Source organism: Carcharodon carcharias, chromosome 13 (assembly GCF_017639515.1).
Source record: "Carcharodon carcharias isolate sCarCar2 chromosome 13, sCarCar2.pri, whole genome shotgun sequence".
NCBI lineage: Eukaryota > Metazoa > Chordata > Chondrichthyes > Lamniformes > Lamnidae > Carcharodon > Carcharodon carcharias.
The window spans coordinates 15193747-15213758 of NC_054479.1; the positions used below are offsets into that span (position 1 = coordinate 15193747).

Genomic DNA, 20012 nt, shown 5'->3' on the forward strand with positions numbered 1-20012 from the left:
GTTATCACAAATGTACCCACTCCTGTTCTCGCCTTGGTATTCACGCACTCTCTTTCCAGCAGGGGTCACTGGACTGTGATCAGGAGTAGGGGACGAAGGCAGAATGTTTTTTTTCATCCCTCCTTATTCTAAGGCACTGGAACCAATTATTGTTGCATAGTTAATTTGTAACCTGTGACAGGGATATTGGGTGAAATTTCAGCATAAACATTTTCAGGTTTAATTGGCTTCCCATATATAGAATCATAGGACAGTACTGCACAGAAGGAGGCCATTTGACTCATTGTGTTTGTCTCCGATCTTTCGAAGAACAATCCAGTTAGCCCCACTCTTCCCCATGTCCCTGAAATTTTTTCTCCTTCAAGTCTGTCTTTTAGAAACTACTAATGGATCTGAATCGGTCAATGCCCAGTCATTACACACACATTTTTAAATTCTGCCCTTCTGATAAATAAACAAGATGGACTAACAAACCTCAGTACATTAGGGACAGCTTAGATGACGTGTAATAAAATCAGATTTCATTCAACTTGCAAAGGCCAGTAAAGGCAAAAACAGGGGAGAAGAAAGTGCTGTCTGGAAAGGGACCAGCAGATGTCCTCAGTGGTCTCCAATCCAGTCTCTTCAGGTAGAACAGCATGCTTCTAAGGTGTTTCACAAAGGGATAGATGGGACATTGAGGGGGATTGAGAAGATTAGGGGAGCTAAGCAAAGGGTGATCCGAGCTATAGGTTTTGAGAAAGCTGTTGAAGGTTGGGAGAGATGTTGCACAGCGCAGGTTGTTTAGTGCAGGGTGATGGAGGATTAGGCTGACCAACAGTCCCTTGTTCCATGGAATCGTGCCGTATCTGAGTCCACTGTCCTGGGCACCCATTCTCCTCCTGCCTGCGCCCCCAGCACAGCTCCCACAGCTCTGGCCGCATCCCCACCCATTCATAGAGACCCCATGGCAGGCCTGAACCTTAATTTTCTCCATGAGAACTGCTCACCTTGCACAGGATGGGCAGTAAGCAGCCCAGACTCAGAGGAGCAGACAGTGTGTGATGGGAAGTGAGGCTCCAGAGGCTGGATAAGGCTCTCGAAGGATTTATAAATGAAAACTTGGGTTTTGAAATAAACGCCCTGGAAATGGGGAGCCAGTGAAGGTCAGATGAGGACAGGGGTCGATGGATAAGTGGAATTTAGTTCAGTTGGGGGGGGAGCACTGAATGAGTTGGGATTTTTTTGCACGATGAAGGTTGAAGTCCAGCGACGAGAGTTTCAGAGAAGTTGTGCCTGAAGGTGACCAAATGAGTTATACTTTCCCCATCCAGCAACACCTTGAAAATGGCTGCCACGAAGATGTGCTGGAACTCGTCCTGTAAGTAGCTACAGGATCACTTCCAATCTCTAAAGAGCCCGGATCTCTTGGAAAAATTGAACATATGTAAAGGAAGAAAGAGTGAACGAGGAAAGAATGATTGTATCAACTGCAGGCACTGAACCACACAAATCCGTTAATGTAAATTCAAGGGAAGACAAAATCACAAAATAGGATGACAATATTCAAGTAAATAATCATGGGTCTTAAGAGCCCAGAATTTTCCAGAAGGGAGAACGGAAAGGAGCTTGCTAAAGCTTTCGGGAGTAGCTAAGCCACAATGAACTGGCAGCATCAGGTTCAATCCCCTATGTGTGTTGAGTTAGCTGAAGTCAGGAGATAGAAAAATTGCTGCAATTGTTGTTCGAGCTCCAGGAATAGGGCACAGTAAATTAACCAAGGTTACGGCTTCCAATTGCTATCCAGAGACCCCTGACAAGTATGTGACCAGTCTGATGTTTGCTGTCAAAGTTGCCGTTTGAATCATTGTCCATGGGTGATGTGCTGGAGGATGATCGACATCTGTGCAACTATACCCAAAAACGTCATTAGCAAAGGAGGGAAAAAGATTGGGGAGGGGAAGCAAAATCTGCAAACGCTAAACTATAATGTAGCTTTTGATGTGGTTCAGTAGACCAAGACCTATAATGGTAAAATCTCTGGCAGCAAAACCTCTCTTTGTGATTGAATAACCGCTAACAAACTATTCCATTTTATTTTTAAAGCTCAGCTTTCTCCTGATGCACAGAAGGGTCACTTCATCAGAGCAACAGCTTTAATGCACACAGACTTGAACAGTACCACTCAAGAGATGATTGTCCGGTATGTTGTGTTCCTGATGCAGTAAGAGTTGGGAAGGTTGGAGAGAATACACTTTTTGTCTAGAGTTTATAATGCCCGTCAGACTGCAGGCAAAAAGTAACTGCAGCAAGACATTGCAGATCCTCACAGTGAAATGATATTTTTATCGTGCCGTATCTCTTCTACACTGAAATTGATGGACTTTTTTGCGTTTTGATTTAAGGCAAGCGCCATTAATGCAACTTCTATGTTTCCAATAATTTCTGGCCCAGTGACTGTTGGGTGGGCAGGTTGGGGGAGGGGTGCAGTCCGAATCCAGGTTGACCCCAGCCTCCTGCTGGCCCAGCTGTGGCATCCATATTACTTTCCTGGCTGAGATGCACTAACCCAGGAGAGACCCAGTTTGAGACTGGAACTGTTACTGGCTGGATAAAGGTGCAGGGAAGAGGAGCATGTGCTGCATGTGTGATAGATTCATGCCTTGCAGTATGTCAGAACTCCCAACACTGAAGATTTGTATCCAAGGAGGATTGGAAAAGCATGGCCAGTCACCCCAAAATTTCCACCCTTGTTTGCCTCCCAAGTGTCAACTAAATGGTGGAATGGGCTTTCATGCCCTTCACCTGCCTCTTCATTTTCTCAATGGTGAGCAGTGACCAATAGGGAAGAATTATTTGGGAGAGCCTATCCCAGGGACTTAGGACGATTTGTAGAGTGGATCAAGTCATCCGCCTGTCTCATTATCCTGGGACTAAATACAGATTGGGAAGGTATGAGTGAGCTGATTCTAAATATTCTCAACGAAATAAAAAGAATGGAGCCGCATTTATGTAGCACCTTTCAAAACCTGAGGAGGTTCAGAAGTGCTTTTCAGCCAATGAGTTGTTGTGGAAGTGTTGTGTCAGGAAAGGCTGCCATCTTGCCCACAGTAAGTGATGTTGATTGAGGGATTAATATTGTCCAGGACACCAGAGAGAACTCTTCTGCCTTTCTTTGAAATTGTGCCTTGGGACCCTTTCCAGCCACTTGAGAGGGGCCTCAGTTTAATGCCTTATCTGAAAGACAGTGCCCAACAGTGCAGCACTCCCCTGGCACTGACATTGGGAGTATCAGCTTAGATTTCTAAGACAAAAAGAGACAGAAAAAAACATGAAGTGATTTGCCCTCCCCCAGTTGCATTAACCAATACCACTTTCTCCAACAGGAACACTGCCACCGCTGTCTACAGCTGCCGTAACCCAGCCCAGGAAACTCACTTCCAAAACCTTGCGACTCCCGCCCGGAACTCTGGTGTCCCAAACCCCCGTGACAGTGCATTCGCTCTACCAGGAAGGGCCAAGCAGAAGCTGCTAAAATATGGAGTAAACCTGCTCTGAGTCACACCAGCCTCTGAGATTTGCCAGCAGTATTAAATGGACAATTGCTAGCACTATTTTTTGTAATATGGAGAAAAACGTAACTTCTTAAGTCACACACGCTCGATTTACAATCATTAGACGGTACACTCAGGTACCACGGGCTGCCTCTTACTCCAGTGTATTTGCTTAAATTGACTAACAAATAGAGATCCCTCACTTATCTTTTCGTTTTGCAATGGGAATTGGTAGGGGAAGACCCATCACACAGCTTGCCTTACTTGATTCAGGGTTTCTCATATTATGCATAAGAATTAACGGACCAACAGAAATCATGATGGAAAATATATTGTGGATTTTGAGAATTGGAAAGCTCCCAAACGGACTTGAGGCTCATTTTAATATCCTGTCCACATACCTTGGTTTTGATTAGATGTGGTACAATTTGTAGTTTCAGGCTTAAGAAGGAAGTTCATTTTGGCAATCAAATTTGTAGCAGAAGTGTTCATTTCTGATCAACTCCCGCCACAGTCTGACAACTTGCCTTTGTGTAACGTTTTTAATATCGTAAAATGTCCCAAGGTGCTTCACAGGAGTGTCATCAAATAAAATTTGATATATTGGTACAAACGACCAAAAGCTTGTTCAAAGAGATAGGTTTTAAGGAGCGTCCTAAAGGGGGTTTGAGGGGTGGAGAGATGTTGGTGGTGTTGGGAGGGGGTTGGAATTTCAGAGTTTAAGGTCTGCTGTATTATCCCAATTTTCAACACTCCTATTCATGTGCTCATTACAACACTAGTAAAATAATTTTAATATTTTTATTTTCACTGTTTTCTTGTGAAATTCTACAGGTATTAACAGACTTCTTATGCTTAGTCCATGTGTTCCCTCATCTTGTTGACTTTTCAGTCCTGAATGACATTACAACCAACTCTGACTGAACACTCACTTATCTGCATTTTTCAGGGGTGAGAACCCTAACTGATTCCCCCCTCCCCCATCAGCCCAGAGGCACTGAGGCTAATTGTAACAGCACGCAGATGCCTAGGCTGAGATATATTGATATTTTTCATCTGTTAAGCTTTGCACTTTACACAAATGCTGTAGCTGAGATCAGAGAAATTAGGAATTTTGATAGTTAGCAACGATAACTGATTTTCTAAACATTTATAAGTAACTTACGTTTTACCATAAATTGACTAGTGGAATAAAAGAGAGAGGCTAGTGCATAGCATTTGTACTAAATTGAAAGCAATGACATACATATTTATCAGATATAAAATGTTAATTTACTTTGGGAGAAAATGCAGGAAAACTAAGGAACCATATTTTGCTGCTGAAGGGTCCTATCGAAATGCCTTTCACTTTTAGACGTTTATCAACCAGCTGTGTCTTACCAGCAATTTTGTTTGTTTTTATTTCACAATTCCTGAATCTTGGAGCTATGAGATAAAAGTTTGTTTTTCTCACATCTGGAAGGTCATGAGTTACGAGTTTGCCCCGTGTGATGCAGAGGGGGAAGGAGAGACTTGGGCAGATTGTCTCAAATCCTGGTTCCGGTGACCAATTGACAGTAATAGGGAAAAGGTGTTTACTGTGGGCTGACCGGACTGGTGAGTTGAGCTGTTTATCCTGTAATGAAATCATTCAAATATAAACTGAATTCATACAGCGAATGAAGTCTTGCATCTAGGACACACTAAAGAAAGGTCTCTTAGACTTCATTTTACGGCTGGTTTTGTGTCCTAGTATTAAACAAAGAGTGATACATTGATGAAACAAATTACTGGGGAGGTCATTGAAGCAGACAGTATAAATGGGTTTTATATATATTTGGAAGCCAGTGGTGATTGCCGGACTTGGAGATAAGGCAGGTAGCTGAAGTTGAAATCCATTGTAAAAGTGTGAGCTTGTTAGGCCTTTTCTTCTTCCTAAAAGCTTTTGAGCTAGATTTTTCTACCATTACATCTAAGTGGAAAATTAAGCCCATTATGCCTTCATTTTCGCTTTTGCGTAGATGGCATTAATTGATTTTGTAAATTTTAGTGTGCCACCTTAACTCTATACTATGGATGTGCACCAATATTTGGCTATCACTTTACTTTCTCTTTTCCACTGAACAACAACAGCAACTTGGCACAGTTGCCATTGTCGTCATATTATTGCCCACAGTACTGCGGTAACCACAGGAGCATCAGTGTTCCCTTTGTCATGAAAACTTGTTCCTCCTCATCTGTTCATTCCACTGTATCCACCCTCAGCACTTCAGCCTCACTAACCAAGGGAATAGAACAGTGTGATCTGCATCACATGACCCTAACTCCACCTAATCTGCATAAATTAATCTGTATAAACCAATTTATACTGTGTGGCTATAGTAGCCATGCAGTCCTAATATACTTTATACAACTTCAGTATTGATAGTATGACCTTACACCCAGTGCTGCAATTTGGCTGATCAATTATTGTTCTACAACTAGTTATACTACTGCTTATACTACTAGTTGTTAACTACATTTTCTAACTGTCAGATTGCCTCAGCGTTGCAGGATATTTGTTCTAATGGTACTTTGTAGAATTTTTTTTGGAAAATCTGCTGTATGTAGGCTTGAGGGTGCCTTCTGGGTTTCAGATCAGGCTGCTGTGTTCTCACATCGTGCAATAAATTGAATATACTTTGTTCAGTGTGCCTTTCTTTGACTAAAGTGTTCAACTGAGAGGGAGGAAGTGGGCTTTTCTGTAGAATTAATTGCTAAATGCTTCGGTTCACAGTGCATCCTCTGTCCACCCAAGGCTTCCACCAAACTCGTGATTAACATCAATTTGTCTTCCATGGCTTGGATTTATCTTATGCCTTTAGCTTGATATGACATCATCTGGTGCTTCACAGGATCGTTACCAAGCAAGTGTTAACACTAAGCCATCTAACATAATAGTAGGATGGATGATCAAAAGCACATTCAAAGAGGTAGGTTTAAGTAGTGTCATAAGAGGAGACAGTGGCCCAGTAGGGAATTCCAGAGTTTAGGAACTAGGCAGCTGAAGCCATCCACCAATGGCAGAGCAGCTTACCCCCTGGTACCTCTTCAATCATTCATTGTTAATTTGTGAATCTAGGCAATGACTTACTGGTAGACCATTCAACTGGTCACTGCCAAATTAAATCATATTCATTATCCAGTAGCTTCTTCTGGGCATGTACTTGTCGATGACTGGAGATCGGCAATGAAAAAAATCAGAAAATTGTTCCAGTGCAGAAGGAGGCCATTCAGCCCATCCTGTCTGCACCGGCTCTCCGATAGCAATTCACTTAGTGCCATTCTCCCACCCTCTCCCCGAAACCCTGCACATTCTTCCTTTTCAGATAACAGCCTAATTCACTTTTGAAGGCTTCAGTTGAACCTGCCTCCCCCACACTCTCATGCAATGTATTCCAGAGCTTAACCACTCTCTGTAAGAAAAAGATTTTCCTGATATCGTTTTTGCTTCTTTCACCAATTACATTAAATCTGTGCCCTCTCATTCTTGATCCTTTTACAAGTGAGAACAGTTTCTCCCTATCTACTCTGTCCAGACCCCTCCTGATTTTGGGTAGCTCTATCAATTCTCTTCTCAGCCTTCTCCAAGAAAAACAATCCCAAGTTCTCCCATATATCCTCATAACTGAAGTTCCTCATCCCTGAATCCATTCTTGTGAATCTTTCCTGCACTGTCTCCAGTGCCTTCACATCTTCCCTAAAGCGCGGCACTCAGAATTGGACTCAATACTCCAGCTGAGGCCGAACTCGTGTCTCATACAAATTCCACATAAGCTCAGTATCTGTGGAGAGAGAAACAGTTAACATAACAGAGCTCTGAAGAGTCATACAGGCTCGAAACATTAACTCTGTTTCTCTCTCCATAGATGCTGTCAGACCTGAGTTTTTCCAGCATTTTCTGTTTTTATTTCAGATTTCCAGCATTTTGCTTTTATTTCAACATAACCTTGCTTTTGTACTCTATGCTCCTATTAATACAGCCTAGGGCACTGTATGCTTTATTAACCACTCTCTTAACCTAATGACTTATTTTAGTTACCATCCCCTCAAGAACTTTACTGGCATCAGCTAACTCAGTGCAGAATTGTGATTCAACCCAGGACTCTCTTAGTTTAGTTTGGATCTGCTATTTATTGGATAAACTTGCAAAGTCATCTGGGCCCTCAGTATTGTCCTTACACTAAATATGATTTTGAAGATAAATGCAAAATACTGCAGATGCTGGAAATCTGAAATAAAGGCAGAAAATGCCAGCAAACCTCAGCAGATCTGGCAGCATCTGTGGAGAGTGCGGTATGACTTTGGATTTCAAAAGTCTCTTTAAGTAGTAGAAAAGACATTTCAGGTGTTCCCAGCTTTTACATAATGTAGAATTCTAACCTCACGGGTGACAATGTTGCAATGGCCTAATGTTTTCACATTTAACACTAATCCTGCAATTTGCCTTCAGCTAGACGCTCAATGCAGTTTCTACATGAGAATAAAGCTTTGCTAAATTTAAATTAAAGAGCAGTAGGAGAGCAAAGGATCTTTTTTCTTAAAACTGTTATCGCCTCATTTACTCTCATGCACTGTGGCTGGGTTAAATTTCTGCATAAGAATGTGGACTGATCAGTGCTGGTTTTTATACTGAAAATTTTGGACACTTCTTACAAGCTACTGAGCCAATGTGATTCTGTTTTTAAAAAAGTTATAGCTTAGAAATGACTGAAATTATTGTTAATTATTGTTTGACCCTGCACTGTTATCTATTTAGCAGAGATGTTAACACATTTAAAATGAACTGCACTGCAGAAAAATGTTGAACATGTTAAAAGATTTACCCACTCTCATCAGCAATGACTTATAGGTTCATATTTATATATAAAGAAAAGAAATAACTTTCATTTCTTATTACCTCTTTTATTCTTTCTAAGGATGTGGATGTTGCTGGCTGGGCCAGCATTTAATGCCCATCTCTGATTGCCCTTGAGAAAGTGGTGGTGAGCTGCCTTCTTGAACCACTGCAGTCCATGTGGTGTAGGTACACCCACAGGAGGGAGTGCCAGGATTTTGACCCAGTGACTGTGAAGGAACAGCGATATGTTTCCACGTCAGGATGGTGTGCACCCTTTTTATTTATTCTTTTAAGGGGCTTAGGCAATGCTGGCTAGGTCAGCGTGTATTGCCCATCCCTCATTGCCCTTGAGAAGGTGGTGGTGAGCCGCTTTCTAGAACCGCTGCCGTCTATGTCATGTAGGTACACCCAGAGTGCTGTTAGGGAGAGTGTTCCAAGATTTTGAACTAGTGATATCAGGATATCCCAGAGCACTTTACCCAGCCTATGAAATGCTCTTGTAGTCACTGTTGAAATGTGGAAAATCAGCTAGACCGTAAAGATTTTTAAATGGGAGGTTGAAAATTTTAACTTTGAGGTTTTGGTGAAGCATAGGCATGATGGCTGGGTAAGAGAGTTGTGGTAGTTTTATGGACAGCAGAGTTTTGGGTGAGCTGAAGTTTAAGGAAAATGGAGGATGAACGGTTGGCCAAGACATCATTAGAATAATTAGGTTTGGAGGTGACAAAGGCATGAATGGAGATTTCAGTGGGAGTGGGCTGGTGTGGAGGTGACCAATGTCCTGGAGAGTTAAGTGGTTTTTGTGAGGGATAAGCTATGAGGTCAGAAGCTCAGCTTGGGGTCAGATAGATTCTGAGCTTGCAAACAGTCTGATTTAACTGCAGACAATTGTCAAAGAAGGGAATGGAAGGGGGGGAAATTATCGGATACTGGCTGTCAAACACATAACTGACAACGCAGAAGCAGTAGAGGAGTTAAAAAAAGATAGAGGAGAGGATGCGTTTGATGTCATCAGGGTACATATAGAAACTGATCATATACTTTTGGATGTGTCAATGGCTGCAGACAGGTGAAGAAGGATGCGGAGAAATAGTATATCATAGTCCTAGCCTCAGGATGTCATTAGTGAATTAGATTAGGATCGTTTCAATGCTGTATGGGGAGGGATAGAAAACTGATTGGAGACATTCAGAAATAGCATTTTGGGGAAGTTAAACACAGATTTGAGCGGGCACAGGAGCCTGAAGATGAGAGGGCGGGTTAGACACGAGATGGGAATTTACAAGGAAAGAGGTTGATGGAGCTTTTATGAAGGATGGGTAGAGAGTGAAGGTGGCAGTTTTGAACAGGAGAGCAACAGCAGCTGAAGAGAGGAAATCATTTTACAACTCGCAGTGGTCAGGAAGGGAGTTTGTGTTCAGCAATTTGGTAGCAGTGGGGTTGAGGGAGCAGGAAGTCGATCTCATGGGCGAGGTAAGATCATTTTGGGCGTGAGGGGACACATGCAAAAAAAAATTTCGTTCATGGGATGTGGGTATCACTGGCTGGGCCAGCATTTATTGCCTATACCTAATTGCCCTTGTTCAGAGGGCATTTGCGAGTCAACCACATTGCTCAATGAGCCAAATGGCCTACTCCAGCTCCTATGTCTTATGGATCTGGAATCTTCTGTAGACCAGACCACGTAAGGACGGCAGATTTCCTGCCCTAAAGGACATTAGTAAACCAGATTTGTTTTTACAACAATCGACAATGGTTTCATGGTCATCATTAGACTTTTAATTCCAGATTTTTATTCCACCATCTGCCATGGCAGGATTCGAACCCGGGTCCCCATAGCATCACCCTGGGTCTCTGGATTACCAGTCCAGTGACAATAGTACTATGCCACCACCTCTCCTTGAATAGAGAAAGAGGCGGGTCCAAGGCTTGGGCAGTAGGTGTGGCTGAGAGAGGGGGTGGGGATGGTTTAATTGGTGGAAAAATGGACTGGATGGCCTCTATCTTAGTGATAAAGAAACCCATGATTTTGTCACATCTTTATTGGAGGAGATGCATGGTAATGGAGGAAAAAAACAAAGGAAATCTTTGCTTCCAGCATAATCTTGGAGCAGTGAGTGGTTTTGGCAGAGTAGAGCTACGTCTGATGGTTTTTGTGTGGCCCAACCAGGTATTGTGATGAATGATTAATAATTAAACCAGTTGTATCTTGTAACCAGTTTAAGTCTGCATCTCTCAGAGTTTAGGGTGCAAGATGCAAGTCATACCAATGGGGATGAACAGGATGTTAATGCATAAGGGTTGTACTGGGGCCATGGGATTCGAAAGTGGACTTGAGGGAGTAATTCAACAGATTAACTGCTGCAGAAATATTTTGGCAAATGGAAAGCCAAAGGTAAGAGAGCTGTGAATGTGAAACTGTTGCTTTAAGTAACTTGGGAGTGAAGATACAGGTGTGGATTGGAGTTCAGGGATATAGGTGGTCAATGATACAAGTAAGTGCTCAGTGATGGTCTTGTCTATGATCATGGCGATGGAAACATAAGAGACTACATGAAATAGCAAAGTCAAGGGCATTTGATGAATGTGGAGCGGAGTTTAAATGGAGGGAGAGAGAGAGATAGGGCAAGTTGGGTTCAGCTGGCAATTGAAAACAGGACCATTAAAGCAAAAGCTGAGGGAAGAAATGAAGAATATTTCAATGACTACCCCCTTATATTTTATGCAGCATTTCATAGGTGTATGCTGTGTTTCACTATTTCTCCATTACAATTGTACACTTCGGAAGTACTTCATTGGCTGTGGTGCTTTGCTATGTCTTGAGGTCATGAAAGGCACAATTATAAATACAAATACCTCCTCTCTATGGCACTCAGAAACCATTCTGTGCACTTAGCTTACTGGAACAAGAGGCTTTGATCCAATAGCAGGTTCATTGGCCCATTTTTGTGGGTTATTTTGTGGTTCCCTGAAGGTCTGGATCATGTATACTTAGGAATGCAGCCAACAGTGAGAAAACTGCATGTCAGCTTTTGCTTGCATTCCCATAATGTAAGAGCACTTTAACTGAGGTCATTGAAAGTGTTCAGGTCTCTCAAGAGATTACTGGTTCCACACCATCATCACCTACTTAAGCAAAGATTTGACTCCTGACTTTCCTCCACCACACCCTCTCACAAAGAACTGCATCACAATGAAGGGAATTGTCCTAGCAGTTAACTAAATTATAAGGATCAGGGGTCTTGTGTTAAACTTAAAGGCAAAAATAATCTTCCATTGCAGGCTTACCACAGAACTTCAGTCTTGATTAAAGTCACCTTAAAAATAGTAAATTATAATGAAAAGAAATGCTTGTCTGTTTAACTAATAGTGGCAAGAATTTGATGCAATGACATAGTTTATAAATGCACACTAGGTTGTAACCTATTTTACTGTTTTAAATATGTTAATATATTTTTATGCTAAAATTCACCCGCAGAGATTAAATGAATACTTGAGAATGAGGTGTGCTGTATCAGAACACTGAAGACCAGCAGTTTGGTCTGAAGCTTGAAGTGTGAGTTGACCTCCTTCAGTCAGTCTCTCATTAGCACAGTACACCTCTTGTAATATCAGCTGGTTACTCTTTCAGACACAGACCAGTGGCCATCCAGCACTGGAAAGGGACAACTGACTTATGGGCTATCACAGGTTAGTGTGTCTCACGAGAACTTCCACTGCCTGGTCTGACCATCTTTGATCAACTTGCCAGCATCAGTTATTCAACTGATCAAAATGTGTTACCTGTGTTATCCTCAGAACGAGGAATAAACTATCCAATCGCTGGAGCCATCTAAACATTTTGCTTCCAACAAAGATGTATCAATCTCAGTTTTAAGAGTAGGGTGTTGCCGATCTATGAGGGTTTTTTGATATGCATTGAGATGTTACGATCAAGAATACACTACCTGAAAGGATGGTAGAAGCAGATTCAAGACACTTTCAAAAAAGGGATTGAATAAAAATTTGAAAGGAAATAATTATTAGGGCAATGGGGAGAAGAGCAGGGGAGAATTAACTGGATAGCTCTATTAAAGAGCCAACACAGGTATGATGGGCCCAATGGCCTCCTGTGCCATATTATTCTACCTTTACTACATGCTGCATGGCCAGATAAGGATGGAACGGATGGCCTTTATCTGCACATTAAATGGATGAATTACATTTAGAAGCATTGTTAGTGTAGGCAAATGCAATGAGAATGACCAAATTCCCTGAACTTTTTTCACAAAAGGTCATCGCATCTTATGCATCCACCTGTCTGAAGGAGATAAAAGAGATATAGCCCACCAGCATTCACTGTCTCAGCTCACAGAGAATGCGTGAGATACCAAAGTACAACTAGTGCCCATGAATGGTATTCTAGTAAAGAAATCGGAGAGGAGGGAGAAGAAAACTGAGGAATAAAGTGGTCTTGCAAAGATTCACCAGTTTTTAATACTAAACTTTTCTGAATATCAATGTCTTTTTATAGCACGTGGTAACATCACACTAAAGCTGTCCTAATTGAACCAATTCTCAGATTTTTAGAAAAAAGTCTTAAAATATACATAAATAGATTCAATCTGTATTTACAGGTTCTGTATGGATAAAAATTCTGTACAGATTTTCTAAAGTGCGTGTGACTAGTGAGATATTATGCATGACATTACCTTTGGACCCTACCTGGAAACGGCACTGCAATATTAATATCTAAAGTGTTCATGAAATTGTAAATTGTCAGCAACTGAATATAAAAAAATCTATCCTAACATTTAAATATTTGTACACTAATATCACAGTGTAATCTCTAGGCCAATATTGCTGTAAGTAGGTGGCATTAGTGGTTGATAAGGCCTGAATAACTGATTATTCTTGGCTCTCGAGCCTCACGGTGCCACTTGGGTCAAATTGTTGACTCCCATGGGTTAGTGAGGCTTAATAGTCGAAAACGATCACTTGCCGGCACATTCTTCCATTTGCACTTCTCCAGTAATTTAACGCACGGAGCTGGTGGTGGTGGGGGGGAGAAGAGCGAGAATGTTGGCCATTCGCTCCATGTGCAGTACTGTCAACTCACACACACCCTGTGTCATCTTCTGTACATTTACCCTGTCAACTGGGTAAGTCCCATTGTGATGCAGCAACGTCTCAGTATCTCTCAACTGTTTCAAGGAGGTAATTCGTCTGGTCAATGACTTGTACACCCACAGATCTGCTCATGTGGTGTTATTGCAACTGTTTTTGAACAGCATGCATTCCGCCCACCTCATTCCAGTCAGTGAGACCAGATGCTCACACCGAAGAAGCATGGCATTGAGTGTTCTATACTGACTAAACATTTTTGGTTTTAAAACAGTTTAAAAATTTTAGCAGCCTCCACTCTGCCGGAAGCGATTTGCACAAAGTCCCCAACATGATCGTCTGGCAGTGGTGGGATTTGAACCCACGTCCCATTAGAGACTGGAAGTCCAGCACCTTAGACCGCTCGGCTACACTACCACTTAAAACACTTTATGATGGAGCCCCGCCATCAGGGTTCCCTCCCACCCCCCGTTAACAAGCAAGCCCCGCCATCAGGCCCCCCCCCGTTAACGAGCGAGCCCCGCCATCAAGCCCCCCCCATTAACGAGCGAGCCCCATCAGACGCCCATTAACGAGCGGGCCCCATCAGACGCCCATTAACGAGCGGGCCCCACCACCAGGGGCCCCCCCCGTTAACGAGTGAGCCCCGCCATCAGGGTCCCCCCCCCCCCCCGGTTAACGAGCGAGCCCCACCATCAGGCCCCACCCCCACCGTTAACGAGCGAGCCCCACCATCAGCCCCCCCCCCCCCCTCCCCCACCCCCACGTTAACGAAGCTGCTGCAAACCAGTTAAACTGCTGATTGCAACATAGCAGGATCTGAATATCAAGTGATGTCCCCATTACTCCAGCACACCTCAGCTGCCCTGCACATTCATTCAGTTAGTCGGCTGGTGAGGGGGCCCTGACGGTGTATGTCCCTCCCTAAAAATGTGGTGTGTTCTAAATGTAACCAATGGCCATGAAAGGTGCACGCAATACACTGACCCCGTGCTCACTGCACGACAGTGGGTTACTGCCCTGAAAGCATTTCAGTATCAGGGATAACTCCGTGGTCCCACCACCCTCCTTAAAATGCGCCTCCTTCATCATCTTGAACAGGAACAACGTGTCGAAGGCCAGCTCGGATTCACCATATTTGTGCCAAGTGATGTTTCTGAAACACAAAAGATGGAAGATAAGATGTAGGTAACATCTGGACAATGGCTGCAGCTTTCCTGGATTCACCCTCTAGTTCCCCAAATGAACAGAGATACCCAGTGGACATTGTATATTTTCAGACTTGGACAGAGGTCAAAAAAAAACCTGAGCGAGAACCTCTCCCACCCCCATACCACGCCCTGTTGTGACCCTATTCAGCAAATGATCATCAAGTAGGCTGTATATTTTCCACAGGCTGCACTTTGTAGAGTCCATGAAGTCAGGGAGCCCAATGATCAGTAAATCTGATGATGCTTTACATTGATTTTTAAGGAGCACTACTGAATTTTCATGCTCTACCCAAACGTGAGGAACTTCACTCCATATGAAACAAATGCTCAATGTCCAGCCTAGGCTGTACAACTGTATTAGTGAGGACAGGCAGCAGATTTCCCACTTCTCTGCTCTGGTGGATTGACTATTAGAACAATCAAAGATGGGAGGCAAATTTCAATCAGTGACCACTTAGTGCCTGTTCACATCATTTGGTGATGTAAATTGGGTCTCATGGAGTAGAAAGATTTCCAGCTGAAGGAAGTGGCAATGATTTGACCAGCCAGCATGGAGATCTGCCCCTGGGGGATGTTTCTTCCCACTGGTCGCCACACTATAGGATGGATACGATTGCACTGGAGAGGGTGCAGAGGAGATTCACCAGGATGTTGCCTGGGCTGGAGCATTTCAGCTATGAAGTGAGACTGGATAGACTAGGGTTGTTTTCCTTAGAGCAGAGAAGGCTGAGAATGGACTTGTTAAGAATTATACAAAATTATGAGGGGCATAGATAGGAAGAAACTTTTCCCCCTTAGCAGAGATGTCAATAACCAGGAGGCATAGATTTAAGGTAAGGGGCAGGAGGTTTAGAGAGGATTTGAGGAAAACATTTTTCACCCAGAGGGTGGTTGAAACCTGGAACACACTGCCTGAGGGGCTGGTAAAGGCAGGAACCCTCATAACATTTAAGAAGTATTTAGATGAGCACTTGAAATGCCATAGCATACAGGGCTATGGGCCAAGTGTTGGAAAATGGGATTAGAATAGATAGGTGCTTGATGGCCAGGATGGACAAGATGGGCTGAAGGGCCTGTTTCTGTGCTGTATAACTGACTATGACACTAAGCTCCATATAACCTCTCCTAATTGGTTAGTCCTTGATAGACAAACAGTGGGAAGCCTACCAGTGTTCTACATGGCCCAGTTTTAACTCTGGCAGTGCTTCCGTATATATTTGGGAGAAGGTGGGCTGGGATGGGGAGTCAGGCTCTCACAAAGCCTACTGCCAATCAGCTCTCTAAATTTGGGATTGTCACTCCAGATGAATGTGCAGTAAACCTCAGGTAAACAGAAAACAGCAACTGCACGCTCCCCTGCAATTCAGGCACCATCCTGATTTGGAATTATATCACCATTCCTTCACTGTTGCTTGGTCAAAATCCTACAACTCTCCCTAACAGCACTGTGGGTGTACCTACAACACAGGGACTGCAGCAGTTCAAGGCGGCAGCTCACCACTACCTTCTCAAGGGCAATTAGGGATAGGCAATAAATGCTGACCTTGCCAACAATGCCTTCATGAACTGAATGAGTAGCTTGGGTTAGTGACTCTCAAAGACATGAATGATGGTCACCTGAGGCCAGGGATTTCACACTTGCAGTGAGCAGCCAGAAAAAGCAGACTACACCCCCAACAATGTGACCCGATCAATTTAAAAACAGAATTCATTTGCTGCCAGTTTATCATCTCAGAATTTTCGCCCCTCTCTCCTCGAGACATATTTCCATGGGCTCCCTCTGGTACCCTGTCCAAACATCATTATCCATGCATAACTATTGACAAGGAATGTTGTCAGACTATTCAAACAGGTAAGGCATCACAGCCTAGCCCAATCATCACCTGACAAAGACAAACATTTGCACCAGTGATTTCTGGACATGAATGGAAACCTTCCCTGAGCTTTCTCTACCCCAGGGGATGAACATTCATTGTAGTGTCCGCTATCCCAGTCCATGATGAATTTGCCACTACAGCATCTGCCCTGGGGTCCTCCTCACCTGTATGGCTCTGTAATCCACCAAATAAATAAATCTGGTGACAATGGTGGTTAGTTATGTTACTGGGTTAAGATCAATATGCTTTGACCTCTCCTTACCGTGTGGTTTTGGCAACAGTGGTGCTTTGCATTTTCACCCTGATCTCTGCCTCCAGCACCAGTCTATCTGGGTTGGCAATGTGCAAGTTTAGCTGTGATCTCAGGACATTCAGATTCAAATACTCCGGTCTCAGGAAAAACTCCATCTTCCTTTCATTATCTGGGAAACAAGAAATACGTTTGTGAGCGTTTGCTCTTGACCATTTCAGGTTGTTTCTATATAAGAAAGGTCTAAATACAATCTATTTGAAGTTAAGCAGAACCCATGGCATCCAATTAGCAGTTGATGAGGATGGAGTCCAAAAAATGTTTTATAAAAGAATGAAATCTTTTTGTTTTCACATTGTACATAAATCAAACCAAAGCTGGCCCATCATTCCAAGATCAGAACGTGTGTGTGTGGTCAAGAGGAAAGTGTTGTGGTTGTTTCTAATGTTTAAGAACTAATATTCATTGATTGAATCAGCCATTGTGCACAACCCAAATTCACCACAGCTCCTGAATCTCACACCTGGTGGTAGTTCCCAGGATATATATGTTACAATAAATATTGTGCAGTGGTAGAGTAACATGTTTTAAAAGGAAATTCCTTTCCAAATCTTACTAAAAAGTCAGTGATGGGAATTTAAACCCCTCTTGCTTTGAATCTCCCCATCTTCTTCCTGCATAACCTCTACTTTCAACATCCTCTTCGGCCATTTACCCCTTGATTCTCAATTCCCGTTCCATGTGTGAATCCCACCCCATCCCTCAGAAATACGCTGGGATACTTTTCTATGTTATAAGCGCAAGTTATTGTCTTTTTAAGTCTGCTTACCCCTGGCGTACCCAATCCGCCATCACCGCCCACATCTCGCATTGTGGGAGAATGGCAATTCATAAGTCAACTATCACTGAGGAGTTATTAATAGCCGAGTAGCTCTGCCTCCTCTCTCTGATTCTAGCTGTGTGGCTCCCTGTCAATGTTTCCACTAAAGGCCCTACAGCCTTTTTGATGGCCCCTCTCTCCTCGTTTCTCAGGAGTTGAAAATAGTCAATTTGGATCAAATTTAAAAATAAAGCGGAGGCATATAAATTCATATCTTGTAACAGTTAAAAGCCACTTCTCTCAGTCTTCCTTCTACATTCTGCAGGTTTTTTAAAGAAAAAAAAAACATGGGGTTAAGCCATCTCTTATTTCCAACCTTCCCGTGTGTCAAAGTAATGACTACCCAGCAGAAGAACAAAAAAAGTAACTTTACTCTGATATTGTTGCTAATACTTACGCCCAATTAAACGCCCTTGGTAGCCTTTTATTCTTTTGCATGTGTATCCCAGTTTGCAACAGCTGTAGAAACGCTTCATGAACATCATAAGATGCCAAAGTGGGAAGACTTTCCAGGGCGGTTCGGCAGAGGCGGTGGTGATAGTCACTCGGTACAAGACACTCTGGGCCAACAAGGCAGAACCGCCGGAGACTGTTGACCAGCTCTCGCTCGGCCTGGAACAATGTGCGTGCCTCACTCCCATGATGGTCTCACTCCTGCCCGTTCGCTTGCTGCTGCTGCCGCCGCCGCCCTCCAAGGGGTCTTCGCTCAACTCCATCTCAAGGCTCCCGCTCAGAAATTTGTAGAGCAGCTCCTCATCCTCGGGCGAGAAGGGGAGCCTTTCGGAACGGACAGGCAGAGCCCAGGGGACTTGCAGGAGCTTCAGCAACACGTAGCAAGTGAGGACTGTTCGAAGCATGGTCCTTCCTCTCCCAACAGAGCGGCTGTCCAGCACTGGGAATGTGTAAAAAAAAAACCCCTCGACCACCAGCTTATAAACTCCTTGCCATGCACCAGAAAGATTCCGGAGATCATTAGGGCGTAAAAAGGAGACTTGACGTCTGTAATCTTCAGACAGCTCATTTATGCTGGTGCCACGGAGGTATCCCTTTTACACCACGGTTTAAGCACTCCCCGAGGGTGTGTCCAGCCTTCTGGCATCCACCAATGTTAACAGAGATTTGCGTATGAATGGGATTTTTTTTTTAAAAAAAACTGCAAAAAGATTTCTCCTTAATGGCCCTTCATTGTCACTCACAAGTGGGGAGTTGCCACCACTTAAAGTCGGAAAATGTGCCAGCCGATTTAGGTTAAGAAAATATATTAAAATAAAGATAACAACTCAAGATTTTCCGCTGAACTCTTAAGTTAGCTCTGTTTTTCCCCTCCACAGATGCTGTCAGGCCTGCTGGGATTTTCCAGCACTTTGTTTCAGATTTCCAGCTTCGGCGGCATTTTGCTTTTAACTCAACGATTTGAGCAGACTAGAAATTCACCTATTGGAAAGCGCAACTTTGGCTTAAAGGTGGTTACAGAATTATTCACCCGGATCTCGTTTCCCTCCTGGACTTCTGAAGCAGAAGGTGCTGGGAACCCTCAGCAGTTCAGGCAGCTTTGGGCTGGCTGTTTCTCACATGTGCTATTTTTATTTCAGATTTCCAGAATGCTCAGGATTTTGCTTCCTGTTTTGTTCATAAGCTTGTGTTATTAAAATTGAACATTTATGGCATAATACAAGCAGAACACTGGATGCTGGAAATCTGAAATAAAAACAGGAAATGCTGGGGGGAAACCTCAGTGGGTCTGGCAGCACCTGTGGACCTTCCTATTCTCCTATCATCCTTGACTCCCTCTTGGATAAACACAGCTTCCCTCTGTACCTCTTTCTTGGCATTCCATGAAGGGCCCATCCAGGCAATTGTCGCTGTCTCCCAATAACCCTTCTTCATTTACAGGCTGCTTGTCCGAGTTGTTATGGTCTGGAATACACTGCCTGACCGGTTGGCGAAATCAGATTCAATAATAACTTCAGAAGGGAATTGGATAAATACATAAAGGCTATATTTGCAGGATGATGGGGAAAGGGCAGGTGAGTGCAAGTAATTGGATAACTCTTTCAAAGGATTGGCACAGGCTGGATGGAACAAATGGCCTCTTTCTGTGCTAAATCATTTTAGGGCCAACTAATGCTCTTCCTTCTTGAAGGGTGGGATAAAATGAGTGGTCTTTGATTTGGGTCCAAGTTTACTCCAAGATGACAGACTTTGCAATGGGAGATTGCGGGTCCTCAGTTGATGATTGAGTACCCAGGTTGGGTTTATCAATAGGACTGTATCATTTTACTGGGCATTTACCTACTTGG

The 20012-nt window shown here is 43.3% G+C and overlaps 2 protein-coding genes across 3 annotated transcripts in view; one reads left to right on the forward strand and one right to left on the reverse strand.

Annotated features, from left to right (window-relative positions):
• hps4 (HPS4 biogenesis of lysosomal organelles complex 3 subunit 2) overlaps nucleotides 1-6196 on the forward strand; it is a 63534-nt gene extending 57338 nt beyond the window's left edge. Inside the window, exons 12-13 of one of the 2 annotated variants that reach the window (XR_005944810.1) lie at nucleotides 2091-2182; nucleotides 3366-3423. Coding sequence is in view for 1 of the 2 variants with exons in the window: in XM_041202734.1 (XP_041058668.1) it covers nucleotides 2086-2182; nucleotides 3366-3537 (269 nt within the window). In the remaining variant the exon portion in view is untranslated. Of the gene's footprint in view, nucleotides 1-2085; nucleotides 2183-3365 lie in introns of both variants that reach the window. The other variant, XM_041202734.1, reaches the window with a different exon arrangement.
• Nucleotides 6197-14337: 8141 nt separating this feature from the next.
• Nucleotides 14338-18692, reverse strand: si:ch211-170d8.2 (uncharacterized protein LOC571755 homolog). Its single transcript, XM_041203587.1, has 3 exons — nucleotides 18110-18692; nucleotides 16845-17004; nucleotides 14338-14650 (listed from the first exon to the last, which is right to left on the reverse strand). The coding sequence occupies exons 1-3, from the start codon at nucleotides 18567-18569 to the stop codon at nucleotides 14437-14439; spliced, it is 834 nt and encodes a 277-aa protein (XP_041059521.1). The 5' UTR covers nucleotides 18570-18692; the 3' UTR covers nucleotides 14338-14436.
• Nucleotides 18693-20012: the final 1320 nt, after the last annotated feature.

What these genes read in the sequence shown, in the direction of transcription:
- si:ch211-170d8.2 (XM_041203587.1), bottom strand. Translation starts at nt 18,569, where the DNA reads ATGCTTCGAACAGTCCTCACTTGCTACGTGTTGCTGAAGCTCCTGCAA. An exon ending in CCAAGGGCGTTTAATTGGGC is followed by an intron (nt 17,005 to 18,109) that starts GTAAGTATTAGC and finishes CTTGTTTCCCAG; the next exon opens with ATAATGAAAGGAAGATGGAG. An exon ending in ACTGTTGCCAAAACCACACG is followed by an intron (nt 14,651 to 16,844) that starts GTAAGGAGAGGT and finishes TTTGTGTTTCAG; the next exon opens with AAACATCACTTGGCACAAAT.